Consider the following 17,279-nt stretch of genomic DNA (forward strand, 5'->3'; position numbering starts at 1 on the left):
TGGATACAATCTACCTGGACTTCAAGGCTTTTGACAGTGTCTCCCATGTGATATCCTCAAAGGTAAACTCAGGAAGTGCGTACTGGATGAGTGGGCAGTGAGGTGGATTGAGAACTGGCTGAACAGCCGATCCCTGAGGGTCATAATCAATGGCACAGGGTCAAGTAGGTGGCCTGTCACTAGTGGTGGCCCCCAAGGTTCAATACTTGGCCCAGTACTGTTTAACTTATTCACCAGTGACTTGGATGATGGGGCAGATGCCTCCTCAACAAAGATGTCAAGAGGATGAAGCCAGGCTCTTATCCGTGGTGCCAAGCAACAGAACAAGAGGCAACAGGCAAAAAACTAGAACACAGAAAGTTCCACCTGAATATGACGAAGAACTTCTTAATTGTGCAGGTGACTGAGCACTGGAACACACTGCCCGGAGAGGCTGTGGAGTCTCCTTCCCTGGAGATACTCAAAAGCCATCTGGACACAATCCTGAGTAACATGCTCTGGGGGATCATGTTTGATCAGGGAGGTTGGACCAGATGACCTCCAGTGGTACCTTCCCACCTCAACCATTCTGCAATTCAATCGAGCTGCTGTTAGTGTAAACCACTAGTCATTAAGAAACCAGAATTCTTCCAAAACCAGTGATATTCCAGGCTAGAGCTGCAGATGAAACACCTCTGCACTTGCCTTCATCATGCATCCAGTGCTGTTTTGTTTTTTCTGGGACTAATGAAGATACTGGCATTCTGACATGAGAGATAATCATATCTCCTGATGCACTTATCCCCACAATTTCAAAGTAGATGGCTCTTTAGGACAAGCAGAGTAACTTCAGACTCAATGAAGTCTGAGTTTAGTCACAAAAAAAGATTGCAAGGAACGCTTGCTGGCTTAATGACCTGGAATTTCTGCCAGAGGACTCATTCAGTTTGAGAGTTTAGCCACAGAAGAGCAGTAAAGCTCATAATGCCGATGCTATCAATCCTCACAACCCTGAGACTATAGCAACTCTGGCACTAGCCTAGCACAATTTAGCTTTGTGAAGTGTAGAAGCACCAGCTCTTACAAAGCTGGGCCACTAACCACTGCGAGAGAGTAAAAGTAATCCAAAAAGTTCATTAATGAGCACAAGCTCTTCCACAGCCAGAGTACCAGTAACTAAAGGACCAAAGTGCATGGAGAAAACAACACCAAACTTTTAAGTCTCTCGCATTGACAGCCAGGATTCCACACCCTCTCACTGTTTCACAAAAAACAAATCACAAAGCACATTGGTTTTGTTTTAATAGTCAGACCAAGAAGCCCCAGCACCCCAACCCTGTAATTGATTCCGTTATCCCTAAAACCTACAAAACCAGTCTCGTGCTTAATCTATGTCCCCTGACCTTCGAGACCGCAGAAGAACAGTTAAGATCATAACTTTATCTTCCAGCAACTGTTATAAAAAGAGGGAGCAACACGGTACATGTCTTTATAAAGCTATATCATAGTCATACAAAGAACCTTTAAAGTTTATCTTGACTATCAGATTATAAAGCTATTTACATATTGCATATACTGTAAAGACATAGCAGGCTTTAAAGGCTATTTCTCTCTCTCTGTTGATCTATAGATAGGGACAGATAAATATACCTTTTAAGCTGCAGAGAAATTATTTTAGTGACATTTCATATGATGCAAATTAGGTTACCTCAAGATACAGAGATAAAGGTTAGCTGACCTCAGAAGCTTGCGTAAGCCGCTGCTTTGAGTTCCACATTCACCGCAAGATTATCCTGTTATTACACCAACACAATGAAAAGCACGCTCTGAAGGACAAGTTCGCACTGATTTTGGCGCGGCCATTAAGAAAAGGGGCTTTAAAACTTTCTAAGAAGCCATAAATATTTATGGTAATTGATAACGTACTGCGAGGAGGGAATCAGTGGTGCACTGATAACTTGCTGAACGTGGTAATACGGGACTGTATGTTGGATCTGTTGTTGCTCAGCATTTCATTAATGAACTGGAAGAGTGGAAAAGGTAGAAATCTGCTTCCATTCAAAGACAATACTTAAGTGAATTCAGCCAGGAGAATAAAGACATCACATTGTTAATGCAAATACAAGGCACAGTAAAATGACATGTCATGTAGTTAAGACATGGCAGAACGAGATGTAGAAGCCAGGAGTGAGGGGCGAAATTTCTGAACAAAGGAAATGTCAGTTCAGTAAACAAACCTTACTTCCAAACAATGAGATCCACTAGCAAACAAAACATCAGCATAAAAAAAGCAGTGAAGGTCTTTTTATCACAAGAGATTTAAAACCAGCCCCTCCACATGACACTTGGGTATTGGAAAAGACAAGTATTGTTTAATGAGAGTCTCCTACTGAACTTGCACACTTTCGGTAAAAGAGAGAGGATATACAAAAGTTTTAAAGTGCGGTAATTAGAAAATCCATAGAAAGCCATCACCACAAAAAAGAATGAGTATGGAAACATTCATCAGAAGCTTAACAAACATGGCACATATACCACGGGACTCTGATAGACTTCAGAGGAATGAACCCCTACTGGGCAATTACATTGCTGCTTTTCCACCTGTGATTTCAACAATGTGGTAACCAGTAAGATAACACAAATCCAGATATTTCTGCTCACACCCCCACCCCTCTTGTATCAGTGTCACAAAAAACCACAAAGCACCTCCCCCAAAAAAACCCAAAAAACATGAGAGCAGCTGTCCCTAAGAGTGTTCCTATTCTTTGTTCTGTGAAATTCTGTCCAGGTTTTGTTCAGATACAAACAGTTGGGGGTGAAAAAAAAAGAACCATGATTTCCTTAACTGACTCAGCCTTCTCAGGAAAATTTTGGCAACACGTAAAATATCAACTAAGACAGGATATTTTCAGACCTTGCTGTCAAAACAGCATCAGACAACACTGCAATGAGAATTGCCACAGAGTTGTCACTGCACTTGCAACAGGAGGACAGGAAAAAGCCATATTAGTATCTCACTCCCACTGGTTTTGGGAATTGCCCAAACCCCCGTGAAACTCATCTTCCCTTTCAGGAATAAACAAAAAAAAAATATCTTCTGCTGTTGCCTGCTAATTTTGCCAAGCCTGTGGATCACACATTAGAACTCTGCTCAGAGGAAAATGTTCTGGTGCCAAAATAATGCTCATGCTATATAAAAGAAGGACCATTTCAGCACTGTCCCTATGGCTTTACCTCTTTTCTTATGCAACCCCATTATTTTTATCTTATATGCCTGTACAGACATACATACATACATACATAACAAATACAAAGAGACTACAATAAAATAACATAGGTGGTAGAGTCAAGCACTCAAAAGTGAAGTAATGACAGAGACTGCCTGAACATTATGCATTGCCACGTTAAAAATTAATCACAAATCACTCTTTTGAAAGGTCTTTTTCAGTGCTTTCTTCAGTGATCAAAACACACATGCAGAGAGGCAGAGTTACAGTGGTGCATAACAAGCTCTCCTAAACTCTTCAGAATGAGGCAAACTTCCAGCTGAAATGGATTAAACAATGCATCACTGTTGTAAAGCTCTACACTACGAAGGCCATGTATCAGAGAGGAAGCTTTTGAGTACTTATAACAATTTATATTTTTCCTCTTATTTTTCCTCCTACTTTGCAAGCTTCTTGCCCAGCAGAACAGGAATTTCCTGAGGTCTTTAATATCCTTATTAATCTCCATAGGAATTAAAACCAAGGGATGAGGCCATCTGATTTACCATAAACTGACCATAGCAAGGAAGCGTGATGTTAAAGCATCATTTTCACTATCTGATCCAACTGTATCTCTGCCCACTAGGAACCTTCAAAAGGAAGGAATTCCACTAGGAATTGGAACCTCCAAAGAAAAGAGGTAGAATACGTGTGCACATGTGTCCTCGCACACACCTGCTGCTGGGAACGTGGGGAGATCAGCAAAGTAGACTAAACAGAATATTAACAATGGGTCACTATTCAACCTCTGTTTAAATAACAGTGTCAAGTGACCAGATTGACCGGATTAGTAAGAACGCATTCCCTGCTAAGCTTATTACGGCATATTATCTATTTCCACAACTCAAGGAAGGTAAATCTGAAATGTGTATTCCTTGTGTTTATATTTGTGGACTATTCACAAACAAAACTGCACACTTGAAAACCTGCCCCATGATGTATATGCTGTGGAGGCCAATATGACTCATAATGCTAAGCAAATTATCTCATTTTACCTGTGATTTCCGTGTTTAAATGCTAAATTTAAACTCTTCCCCAAGCAGAGGGAGGATAAATGCATGGGCCTTGGTAGCCACTAACATATTTACACAAGGTTCATGAATTCACAGCAGACTGTATATGGAGGCTTAACGAAATAGAAGACTATTAACAACTTTGATAAATTGTTATTTTAACAGTGATTACAACTAATTAAAATGAAAAACAGTAATTAGAATATGTTTTGTGTAATTACTCTTCTTTAGCAATGAAACAAATCCTACTAACTGTATTTCTTCCCATGCTAGATTCATTAGTTACTCTGTGTTGCTCTAGCACAGATTTTAAGACACAAGTTTTAGCTTGTGATATGTATACATATGTGGGCACATGTGTTCCAAGTATGTGGAACATCCCGAATCATTAGATTAAGGAGAATAATTAGAAAATATTACAAGAGTTATGAGTAGATAAACAACAACATGAACCAATGAGCTTTTAAAATGCAATGGAGGCAAAAAAGGTACTGTACCTTGTTCCGATATCCAGCCAGCTTCCATAATCTTTCACCAAAAAGAAAAAATGCTAAGAAATAAAACAACTTTGATTAGTACATCAACACTGCACAATTCAAAACAGAAAATTAAAACCCAATGTTTCAGGATGTTTACTCCAAAATTCTAATTCTTCAAGTAGAATAAGGGTAAAACATTTCCAGGAATGGTCATTTGGACCATAGTAAATTAAAAATAGTAAAGGAAAATTTCTAGCTGGTGGCCACATTGATTCAAGATCACAAACGCTGTTCTCTTTTTTTTATCCTGCAACTTCCTCTCTTCTTGATATACACAGAGCTCCTACATATCACACCTATTCAGTAACATGTGGTGGTGGGTTTTCTTGTATACCAAGTACATACTTGCTAATTGTTTTAAAATATTTAAACCAAAACAGAAGATTACATGAGATGTAAGACCTGGATATACTGGGCTTGCTAAACAACGCTAAATACCTGCAGGCTTCCTTTGGTTTAGTTATACTGATTTTATTAGTGAAATGCTATGAATGTGGTTTAATGGTATTTTAAACCTTTTCCTCTGGGAATTATCCAAAATCAGATTAGTCATACAGACTTATCTGAAGCTGGATATAACTATACCTTCTTCACTTCTCACTCTACAGACAAGTTAGTAATTACTGGATTTTTAATCACTGTTTTTCCTATCAGGCGATATTCACAGATCACACTGTACTAGGATATAAGATCAGGAAAGGTTACTCCAAGGGACAAAACAAAAACAGCATGTATGAAGTAACAACACCAGCTCTACCTGCTGGTTTGAAAAGGTTTCTGTTTTTCTTGTGATACACAGGGGTACTGCTTGTTGAGCTGAAGACAACTTGAATGGACAACAAAAGCATACTTTTAATCTGCAGAAATTATGTTGGGGTATTGTTCAGCTTTGGGTTGTTTTAGCTAGCTTGGTTTGCGGATGCAAGCTCTCTGAAGATAGCATTTCCTAACAGTTTATTACAAAGTGCAGAAAGTGTATTTTCCAATGTTGCTGATCTCTTGGATTCTGACAAATTTAACAGAGTTGGTGGGTAATGCATTTCTCTTTTTCAAGGGAAGCTGCTGTGGGTAAAAGGTTGAAAATTCCTAAAAAATTACCCAAACCATGCCCACAGCTAAAACTGATATTCTTATTTAAATTTTTCCTAGGAATTTGATTGTAAAGTATATGAAAAACTCAAAATGGTAACTTATTACTTCATATTTGTCTCCTATTATTATGAGAACACTGCTTCTTCAGAAGCATTAATTACATGAAATTCAAAGAGCAGTGATTGGAAGAGTTTTATCTCCAAGTTATGCTAGGATTTCAATCCAATTCTCTGCCCTAGTTACAGAAACTTTGAAGTCTAAAACAAATTCAGATCTCTCTTGATGGAATTAGGAGAACCCTCTGCTTCTTGATCTTACTGGAACAGAATGTGCAACAACAACTTACCAAAGCCATAATGTCTGAAATCACAAGAACAATGAGGAAAAGGCTACAATGAAAACAAAAAAAACCACCAAAATTAGACCACCGACCTTTATTTATGGCCACAGATGTTAAAAAAGCTTATTAAAACCCCCATAAAGAAATTAAAGTAAGATACAATTTCTCATACTTGACTTTCAAACACTCAGGTACATGTCAATGCATTAGAGAACAGTTAAAGTACATGACTAGGACATCTGGCATTTATAATCCCACCCTGCCTGAAAAAGGCATTTCAAACTAACAGAGTTTCAATTTTGCAACAGAGGAGCCTAACTTGAGTCGTGTTTGGAGAACAAGAGCACCTTACAAACAGGACCTGCCTATTCCTGATGCAGGGAGCTCTGTGCTGGTTAGACCACATACAGCTGATTTAGAAGCTTCACAATGTACCCAAGAGTGAGCAAAGCTGTTTGGCAACAGGCAGACAGACACTTGAGTTGATCAGTCCCACCCCGACAACCACTCTGCTGGGAAAGAGGCTGATAAAGGAGGAGCTTTGCCCCCTTCCAGATCTCTGGGTGCCCGGAAGCTGCTCTGGGAACACCCAGCATTTTAGTGGCATGCTTCCAAACCCATGGGCCTCTCTGTCAGGTGGCAGGTTACTCCTGGGAAGGAGGCTGTGGCCAGTAAAATGAATCAGAAGGGAGGATGCAGAGCTAGTTTTTTCCCCCATTAACCTAATCTTCTTTTCATAAACTATGCAAATCCTAAATTACGTGAAAGCAATTGTTGTAACTGGTTAAAACTGGTTTCTAAGTTAAGGACACTGAAATAATGTTGCAAGCAGCTGACCCATTAGCAAAAAACCCTTTAAACAAAATTAGAGATAATTTATCAGTACTACCCTCATAAAACCACAAAGGGGTTTTTTTGGGAAAATGTCCTGCTGCAGGGTTGCATGAGCATGTACTGGGGTGACACCCATACCAATGGCTCCAGATGAGGAAGTTTCTGATATTGCCTATGTCAGTTGTACTTCATTAGTAAATCAGGATGCAACAAACTAACTGCATCTTGGACACACAGAAAGGCTTTTCTCCACCTACCTATGGCTCAGATAGGATGTTGCAATCTTACAGTGCCTAGGAGGCACTCAGCTAGAGGGCTATTTTCACAGGGTAGCTCCAAGAACATATTGGGACAGAATATTCCCCAAAGAAAAGAAATTAATCTGTAAACAGGGAGTTTCAGGAGCAATTTGTCCAAATCATAAAAATCTACTCTTGCCTTTCTGAACTGCAGGAAGCCTTTCACAACAGAAGGACAATGCTAATTTCAGGGCATGTTTATACACTGCAAAGACAAGACTGTTCCCTGGGATGGCTTAATTTATCTAGCAGGGGCAGCAAGAGCAATAAAGATTGCAGCACAGACTTCAGGATGTGCTGACAATCAGAGCACAACCCCTCCAGGGATCCTGGGCACGTCTTGCGGTTTCTGCTTGTTCCCAGGCTGGTGCTGTGGCAGTATCACTGCTATTGTTACCTGAGCACAGCTAAATGAAGCTGGCACAAACATCAGACAGCGTAACAACCACAGCCTCATAAAGTAGCACAGACATACTCGTGTTTTCTGTTTTACGAAGCTGGTATTGTTTCCCCTCTCACACACACAGATTAACATTGCATAAAAGTTTGCAATATCACCAGCGCTGCCAAGGCAAGCATTCACAAGTTAGGAAATGCTGACCTTTATGCTGCTCAAGCCCTAGAAATGAAAATCACTAGCTGGTTGTCTGAGTAACCCCAGTCCCTTTTGTACGAGCACTAGTGATGAGGATGAATATCCTTCCTTGGGGGTCCAAGGATAGCCCAAGTACAGTGCACACACAGAGCAGGTAAAAGGGATGGTGAGCCTTGCGCTGCCACTCCAACATGAAGTCAGATTTCAGGCTACCCCGTCTCTCATTAGTACAGAGTGGTGTTGTATAAAGGAGATAACACACAGGGCACAGGCAGGATGAAAACAAACAAAGGCAGAGAGCATCGCAGTAAGTGAGAGCAGCTTTCCCCTGCTCAGCTGAGCAAAATGAAGGAGAAAGTCCCTGTGGTCCTTCTGCCACTGACAGCAGGACTTCTAGTCAGCCCCACACAACATCCCATGGTGACAACCTGAAAATCACATGGCTGACAGGCACCTCCTCCACCTCAGCACCATCCAAAACATCACATGATGAGCAGAGGATTCAGTCATGTGCACTGGGTCCACTGAAAGGGGTAAGGAAGGCTAATACAGAAGATAAAAATCTAGAGATAGTGAAAAGCATGAGGATATTTCAAGTTTGGATACAGCCCCCTGTGAGGCTGGGCACCCATTTCACATGGTCTTTGCAAAGTCTTTAGAGATGAGGAAAAGACTGGCAGCCATCTGGTCCTACTACAAAAAATATGTAATACTGAACACATCTGGGAAGCACTGAAGTGCAATGAAAGGACATTTGGCCTTCTTTTTTTTTCTTTTTCTCAAATGCTATTTTAGGTGAGGTCAGTGCTAAAAGCTATAAAGTGGTTACATTATAAATGGGCTATTTTAAAAATAGTATACTATAGGCAGAGATGCAATATAAAATAAAAATTGGACTTTAAATTCTGCTCATTTTTTTACATTATGGAGGAAAAAGTGCTCTTTCTGTGTATTGTCAACAAAGAATATTAAATATCTGATTGTTTCAGACAGGGTGAACACTTCCATTTATACTCATTTATCACTAAGGAAACAACTCCTGAGCTTGCAAAAATCACTAAACAAAACCTCAAACCATAATAACAAATAAAAGTAACAATGTGGTCTAATAGTTTTTGCGGTTTTAAAATTCAGATTGAGTTATGACTGTCTTGAATCCTTATAAAAGAGATTTGAAACTCTTACTAATGTAGAAATATAGCACTTACTATACCTCTTAGAAGACAGCTGTGTTGTGACTTGAACAGCTTCGAAAGCACATGATACCAGAACAAATGGGATTACAACCTGTTTAAAACACAAGCTACATGTTGGCTTACAGTAATATTTACAAAACAACCTGGGCACGTTGTGGAAATATGTTCTTGCTTTTCAAATTATCACAGAATGTCTATGTTAAGAAAATAAAATATAGGCTAGACAGAGTAGAAAATAATTTAGCAGGAAACACTTCCATTAAACGAAAAACTATAATTAAAACACATTAATGATCCTCACTTCATTTATCCATTTTAGCACGAGTGATAAACACTGCAACAAGACTAGAAGTCTCAACTATTCAGATTCAGTATCTCATGTGACAGGCTGCAGAGCTCCAAGTATAATAGGACAATCTCATCTCATCTCAGCCACAAAAAAAATCTGAATATAGAATGCATTCAGTAAGACAAGGATCATAGTGCCCCTCAAAAGCCAATTCAAACACATGGTTGAGTAAATTAAGAACAAAATAAACAAGTTAGAAATATGAACGTTGCCTTTTGCTCTTTACAAAGCTGACTTGCAATCCTTAAGTTAGCCATGTCAACATATTGCTAAACCTGATTTCTTGCATCCAGAAGGTTTGCATTATTGGTGACCTGCCATATAACATGCAGTATACCTGTAATTTAAGTCTGCTTTCTCTAGGACAGAAGCAGCAGAAAGGCAGAGACAGGAAATACTGCTTATTTTAGCAATCACCAAAAAGTCAGTGTTCCCCTTCACCCCTCTGGCAGATCCTTTACTCAAATACTCTAGAAAAGAATTCCCATACCTTGCCTGCAAACAAGAAGTGCATGCAATCCAATCTTTGACAGACTATTTAAAAATATAAAAAATAATATCCGTTGTAAAATGATAACCTAATCAGTAGAACATTCAAAGCCTGTACTTAATGTAATATAGTTAAAGCTAATAATATATTTATAATCTTAACATTTCTGTAGATATTATGCTAAACGAAAAGATTATAATTTTTAAAATGAATTAAGTCTTTTCAACATTTGATATTTCCACTTTAATACAATATACTGACCTAATGCTGTTATATTATACCTCTGTACACTTTAGCTTCTCTCTGTTGGGAAATAGAATGATCTCTCTCTAGAAACACTCCAAAGGCTGAAAGCTTCACACGTCATTAAGAAGGCCAATGAAGCTCAAATACATATATATGTTTTTGTGAATCCCAAAGTAACAACCATGTACATTATACATTATTTATTCAACAGTTCTTTGAGAGAATTTCACTAAGGTAAGATTACTAACCTTCAGTACAAGCAAGCCTCCCATCATGAAGGGACTGAACACAGTCAAGAAACAATAGACAGAAGCAGGATCAAAACTAAAGAAACATGAAAAAGACATTATACATCTTTGAAATGGCATTTTCCATTAAAAAATAGAGCATTTAGTTACCCTGTAACACACTGAGTGTACATACATTTTTAAACAAGGTTTCCAACTTTCTCTTCTCTTGTTGAAATATTAAATTAGCAGGGACTACCAGCCTCACTTCTCTTTCTCTACAATTTTTCTCTGCTTATGTTTTTCGAGGTGCCATGCTGATGGTGAGCAACCAAACTCTCTCTGTTCATGCTGTCAGTAACTTCTAACAGAACTGAGACAAATCTCATAACCAACAATTTCAGGCTCTTCAGGGACATGTCACAGAGAGCAGAAGCAAAATAAATCATCACCATTCCACTGATTATTGCTTTAACTCTGCTGCCCTGATTTTGCTAACTAAATTTATATTCAGTATGTCAACTGCAGGAAGAATTTTTTGCATCCTGTGTCTCAAATCAATGAATAAAATTTACCTGTTAATAGAAGCTATGTTTCCGGTGCCAAAAAAGGCTGTCACTATGAAGAAAACCTAAATGTATTTAAGGACAATACACCACAGAAATGGTTACAATAAAATAAAAATCCAGCATTTCCCCCCACCTTCATTCCAATTTACTTTCAAAATCTATCATGAAATTACAAGACGCTGACCCACTATGACAGCTTATACTGCATTAAGAAATCCCAAGTATTGCCTAGCTCTACCCTAGATTTCACAAATGACTAAGTCAATTTTAAAATGTCAGGGACTGCCTGGGTAAGGGTTTAGAGCCTGTCTTGAGGCCCCTGTAAGAAAGCTGCAGCTAGCCTCCTGGGCCCCTACCTGGCAATACAGGAAATATCTGGACCACAAACCCAAGTGAGCATTCAAACACACACGCTTTTGCAGACAGTAATGACATATGCGTGTGTTCTGCACACCAAAAGAGATGGCTTTATTGAGGAACTGACCATGGAAGAGGTAGCTGGCTCTTAAACAAGATTAAAGGTTTATCCTTCCCATAGATCTGTTGTCCAAAGGTTATGCTGAGTCTACCCATTGCAACACAGGATGCCCATTTTTTATCTTACTTGAGGGAGGGAGGATGAATCCAGCAATATCCGTATAGCTGGAAGTTTTTTGATAAATCCTATACTTTTCATCTAGATGCAACACTTGCTGCTATATGAGCCCACAAAAGACATTTTTCTACCTCCTGAGCTCATTGGAGCCCATTATAGCTCACACAGCTTCAGCTGAAGGATGGTTTTTAACTGCTTTTTTGCATAAGGCAGAGGGTTAGTTAGTGAGGATGGTTGTTGCTGCCAGGGCTCCCTCTGGTCCTTTCGCTCCTGTTATAGCTCCTGCACTGGATCATTTAAGTCTCTCCATAAACAATTTGCTACCAACTGTTCAGTAGAATTGTTGGGATTCCTCATGCAATATTTTGGAAGGATTAGGTCAGCATAGCTGAAGAAATTATGCTTCCCAAGAGTATCACATAACTTCAAGTTTAGTAACACAGCAGTCTAACAGAATAGCACAGTTCTGCCAGCTAAGATTTATAAGAACAAGAGGTCTGCAATAAAACAAACAAAAAAATACCAGTGGCACATAGGTCTAATCGAAATGCTAAGCATGAATCTTCTTCCCTAAGACGAGGCTATACAGTCTCTCAGCAAATGCTGACTATTGGGCCCTATATAGGAACCTTGAGACAATCTTAAGACACACAGTTCGCAGGATCATAGTTGCACTATGACTGCTCTAGCAGAAAAGGTTTCTCCTCTAATACCACTATTTCTAAACATTAAACAGCACCTAAATTAAAAAAGCCACAGCATCTTTTGAGCATCATACCTGGTCTCTGCAAAGGAGATCTGCACACTGTTTATCTTTTCAGGTGCTGAACAAAATACATTCAAGTGTTTTAAATTAAAGTAGTGCTCACTGGTGGGGCACTGTGAGGAGCAGAAAAGGCCTTGACTCTGTGTAAGCACTGTACTATCAACACTGTTCTCAGCACAAATCCAAAACATAGCTTCACCCTAGCTATCATGAAGTGGTTTCTGTTATACTTCCTCTGCTGCAGGTTCCCAGTGTTCAACAGCATAGTTCCAAATTCAAAGAGTGTGGACTCTGTGACTGTGATACACTCTCTCAGATTTGGTTATTTGGCAAACTGTAAGGTCTGTTTTTGCAAGAACCACTATTGAGACAACTCTCTCTGCAACTACAATAACCCACCTGCACTAGAAATTCCTGTGTTCTAGACTAGCTCATAATTTCTCTCTTACTTGTCCACTGATCATCCTTCCTGCCAAATAGCTCTCACTTAATTACAGTCCCACAATGAAAGAGAAAAATTACAATGCTATCAAGTCTGTACAGTATTAAAAAAAATATCAGTTGCAGTTTCAGCTACAGCAGTGTAAACTAACTTCTATGTTAGAGAATGAACAGCTCTTCCCTCCTAAGCCCACATCACCTCTAACAGCAGAAATCACTTGTGATATAAATAATTCTAGGCCAGATTCTGTGAAAGTGTATTACTAAGAGCCTGCAGGAAATTTCTTTCTTGTCTCATCTGCTTGGCCATGGCCCATGCCTGCTTCCTAACATTTGCTTCCTAACACACTGCCATACTCTAAAAATGAGAATAACTTTAATATCACCTTTTTCAACTGAGTCATGAAGGTGAATGAGTTCCCTCCAGCCAAAATGTAATAGAACAAAAACAAACCAAAACCAGAACTCCTTAGAAGAAAGTTTACCTCAGCTGTAGTGGTTATAAGTGGGCAAGGAACCAGATTTCAAAACAGTGCATTTTTAACTACTTGATGAAAAAGCATAATGTACAAGATCATTGCCTTTTGAGCAACATGAGTCAAATCATCTTTACCAGCTTCTGTTTCCAGTGACTACCAGGCTACAAATGATGATTACAGGTCTTTTTCAAACAAACTCATCTTTTCCCTGGAATGCAGCAACCAGTAAAAGGATACAAAGAAGAAGGATCTCCGAACATCATCTAGGTGGAGCTGTCGAAACTGAGTTATATCCACAGCATAGGCAAAGTTGAAAACAGCAAGCTGGAAAGAGAGCAGAAGAAATCAATACTGAATATCAGCTGATGGACTTTGATAGAGCCAATATATTTTTACTGAAATGAATGAGAAAAAAACCTACTTCCCTATCATCTGTTATTAAAGTATTATAATGAGGATCGCAAACCTTTCCCGTATTTCCATTATACTTTATTGAATTAATGAATCTGCCAGAAAGACTGTACAAGTGAGATGATCAAATGAACAGTGGAGCTTCCGCTGTTATCTACACTAAAAATGAATTTCTATGCCTTAGACTTATCATCATAAATATTCCTCCTACACACACACACACTTCCACTGCTCACACAAGCATGTAGATAAAGACCTGCAGAAATAAAAGACTGCAATTATCCTCATTTGACTTCTTTTGTGAATGAAAATACTAAAATATTCTCCATCTCCTTTACTCAGGTCTCAGCACAGTATCACTTGAGCTGAAGAGAAGTTATCTTTATGGAATTTAAGAGGTCAGTGAACTGCTTTTCACTAGGGAAAAGAAAAAAAATCAAGTAATAGGCATTCAACACTGACAAAGTTTTAATTAAAAATAATCTCACATCATCAGAGAACTGAGCCGGATTCTCTAATATAAGATTTACTTTGCAGCATATATTAACAGGCATTCTAGGGATGATTTTTTCTAACCTAAAACATAAAGCACAGGTAAGCGTTTTTGTTCCTTTCACTTGAAACCAAAAGTTTTAAGTGAATATTGACATACAGGAAGTGACAACATAAAGAATTACAGCACACCCATGTTCTTTTCATTTGCATTTGATTAATAAAGTGTTTATAACTGTTTAATACTGTTTTAATAGAAATTTTTTTACAACAAAGAGAACACCAGACCAACCACACAGATGCCTTGTTATAAGATGTAAAAGACAGAGTGGGTTCTAGAGTGGAAGAGAAAGCACATCCCACAGATGCCAGGCACCCTTAGTTGCAATCATGGCATCACACTAAATGTACATTTTTGCATTCAGATTCCAACTCTATCACTTAAGATGCCACAAAACATGCTCACACTCATCATCCTAACTAAATGTAGCATAAATTAAAAGTGATTCCTGATTTTATTTCTGATATTCAGCCTTGAATTGGTAAAACCTGCTCTCTCTCAAGTTTCCAAACTGCCTTTCTTGTAAGAGCACAACAAAAACACAATATGTGTCAGGTTCGCTCTCATGACTGCTTTGGCTCAGATTTCAATCCCAAAATAATCTTCTAATCTCCCTAATTATCATGAGCTGCAAAAGGAAGGAAAGATGTGTACCAACCCTTCTCTTCAAGTGACTTTGGCCATTCCCATGCAACAGTAACCAGGTTCTCTGTGACCTGCACCAAGGAGGTTCATTTGGGAGGAACAGGGGAGAGCTCTGCTGCACAACTACCTGACTCCAAAGACCCAAAAAACTGCAACAAGCACGTGGATCTAACCAAAACAATGGCATAGCCACAGTTTGTTAAACCCTCGACCTAACCTAAGAGCTAAGTTGCATCGTGAGCAGCATGGGCTTTGCAAATTGTTGACAATATACTAAGTTTTAAGGTGAAAGAAGCTGCGTTGATTTCAAAACTCCCTCTTCAAGCAAATCTGAGAAGGTGCTAGTTCCAGGCTAGTCTCCAGCTCCATGTCTGTCTAAACAGAGAAAAATCTCCGTTCCTGAACAAAGAGTAGGACAAAGTCAAATAATGATTTCTAATATTTCTTATGTGACTTTTCAGAAATCAAATTATTTCTTTTCAGCTGACTCTGAGATCAGAATAAAAAAAGTAGTCACATTGTACTCACTCTAAAAAGACTTACTGTACCTTATGCTGAATTAGCACTATACTTAATGAACAGAGCTTTGAAGCCTACAAAACATACCACTAGGTCTTACTAAGTCAAACTGTCTTCCTGTATTCCTAGAAATGGCTCTGATGTGCAATATTTTCAATAACACAAATTACAAATCTTTCTTACAAGGTCACATTGCTAGTCCATGAAACAGCTGATAAGGGCTTCCCAAACTTGAAGAAATGCAAAGTGCTGCCGTCTGAAAACCACTCAGAATATTTATTTCATTCTCAAAAGAAAAAAAAAAAAGAAAAGCTGTTACTTAACCAGATATATCTGTCAAGAGCTCTTACCTTTGGTTTGAGTGAAAGACCATAGTGCTGCAGTGCTTCTTGCTCCATATTTATCCACACAAACATCAAACCAAATAGTACCAGTGGAAAGAGAGCTTCGTATCTGAAGAGTAACATAATGATCATAGTAAATGTAGTCACTAAGAACTAAACATCAAATGCCGACATGTTTCTTTTCTTTTTTCTTCACACAAAGAATATACCAAGACCTAGCGGTACTCTCTCCCTTCTCTCCCCATTTCTGAGTACCCACAATTGGTTGGTTGAATTTTAAGTCCATACAGTAAAGAGTAAAAGTATGAGAAACAGATGTTACTTCAGCTCGGTTGTGTTTTGCGCCCATTTTCTTATTTGAGGGCTGCCACAACATTGTATGAGCAACTTTTTTAATTCTAACAAAACTGGAATAAAGTTAAAAAGAAGTAGGAGAAAAAGAATCACATTTGACATTCATTTTCTGTGAAACGGAAAATTTTATTATGAGAGCTACTTGGAACTGAGGAGTTACAGTCCAACTCAGACAGCAACTATAGATTGTGTCTCCTTAGGACCTAATCACACAAACTCATTCTGGTGATCTCAGTTTAGTTCTGGGAGGAGAGAGGCATCTGTATACTAAAAAGAGCATGACATTTCACTGAAGTGAAATACACCAATATAGTACTATATACCAACCCTTCATAATAGCAGTCCCGAGTCACAGTCTAACCATGGCCAGTAAGCTGTTCTAGCTACACCCTCCATCTCAGAGGAGTACTTCTGGCTCCTACAGCACTCAAATAGCAAAGTATGAGTGCACTTACGTGAGAGATTAAGACCCACAGATAACACAGTGGTGTAGATTGTAATGGGATAATATTTAGTTTCTCCTTGCCCTCTACATCTCTGTTGAACTTCATGATACATCTCTATTTTTTTTTCCAGGATAAAATTCACTGACTGTGATACTAATACTGACAAGATTGTAAATGTTTTCCTTTTTATTTTTTCCTCCTTAGACACACACTTGTTTGTCTGAAAATAAGAAAATCATCGCAGTTAATCTTAGTATTGTTCCTCTTGGGCTCCCCACTAGCACAGCAACAAAGCAGTTTCAGGCTGGAACAAAAAATTTGAATAGACATTTCTGTTTAATTACCAGAATGACAAGATGTTAAACATGAAGACAACAACAGCTGGGTTGTCAGTAAACAGAAGTACCTACAATCCTCATAATGGCCTACACTTGCCTACAAATTAAATGCCTTCAACTGAGTCAGTGACAACTGGCTGTATGTAACCATGATCTCCAGCTGGCTTCAATACTCCCATTAACTGCACCTAGAGAGGTGCTGTAATTAGCCAGACAATGTTCTGGGTTACGAGTAAAAGGTATAAGAGCACCCTGAGGAGAGAACTACCGGATACTTTCGGTACCAAGTGCTTTGGCTTTTCTCTTCTTTTTTAAGACTTATTCCAGAATTTTTTTTTTCTATTTGGACATTTT

At 38.7% G+C, this 17,279-nt stretch overlaps 1 protein-coding gene across 3 annotated transcripts in view; it reads right to left on the bottom strand.

The window, feature by feature from the left end:
• PIGN (phosphatidylinositol glycan anchor biosynthesis class N) overlaps window positions 1-17,279 on the bottom strand; it is a 113,837-nt gene that overhangs the window by 14,262 nt on the left and 82,296 nt on the right. For all 3 annotated transcript variants that reach the window (XR_007629752.1, XM_050321776.1, XM_050321764.1), the window contains exons 22-28: window positions 15,794-15,896; window positions 13,553-13,639; window positions 11,041-11,096; window positions 10,487-10,562; window positions 9,171-9,244; window positions 6,236-6,278; window positions 4,756-4,808 (exon numbers count right to left, since the gene is read on the bottom strand). Coding sequence is in view for 2 of the 3 variants with exons in the window: in XM_050321776.1 (XP_050177733.1) it covers window positions 4,756-4,808; window positions 6,236-6,278; window positions 9,171-9,244; window positions 10,487-10,562; window positions 11,041-11,096; window positions 13,553-13,639; window positions 15,794-15,896 (492 nt within the window). In the remaining variant the exon portion in view is untranslated. The remainder of the gene's footprint in view (window positions 1-4,755; window positions 4,809-6,235; window positions 6,279-9,170; window positions 9,245-10,486; window positions 10,563-11,040; window positions 11,097-13,552; window positions 13,640-15,793; window positions 15,897-17,279) is intronic.

This window comes from Myiozetetes cayanensis, unplaced genomic scaffold, assembly GCF_022539395.1.
Source record: "Myiozetetes cayanensis isolate MyiCay16 unplaced genomic scaffold, myiCay2020 scf1, whole genome shotgun sequence".
Taxonomy (NCBI): Eukaryota; Metazoa; Chordata; class Aves; order Passeriformes; family Tyrannidae; genus Myiozetetes; species Myiozetetes cayanensis.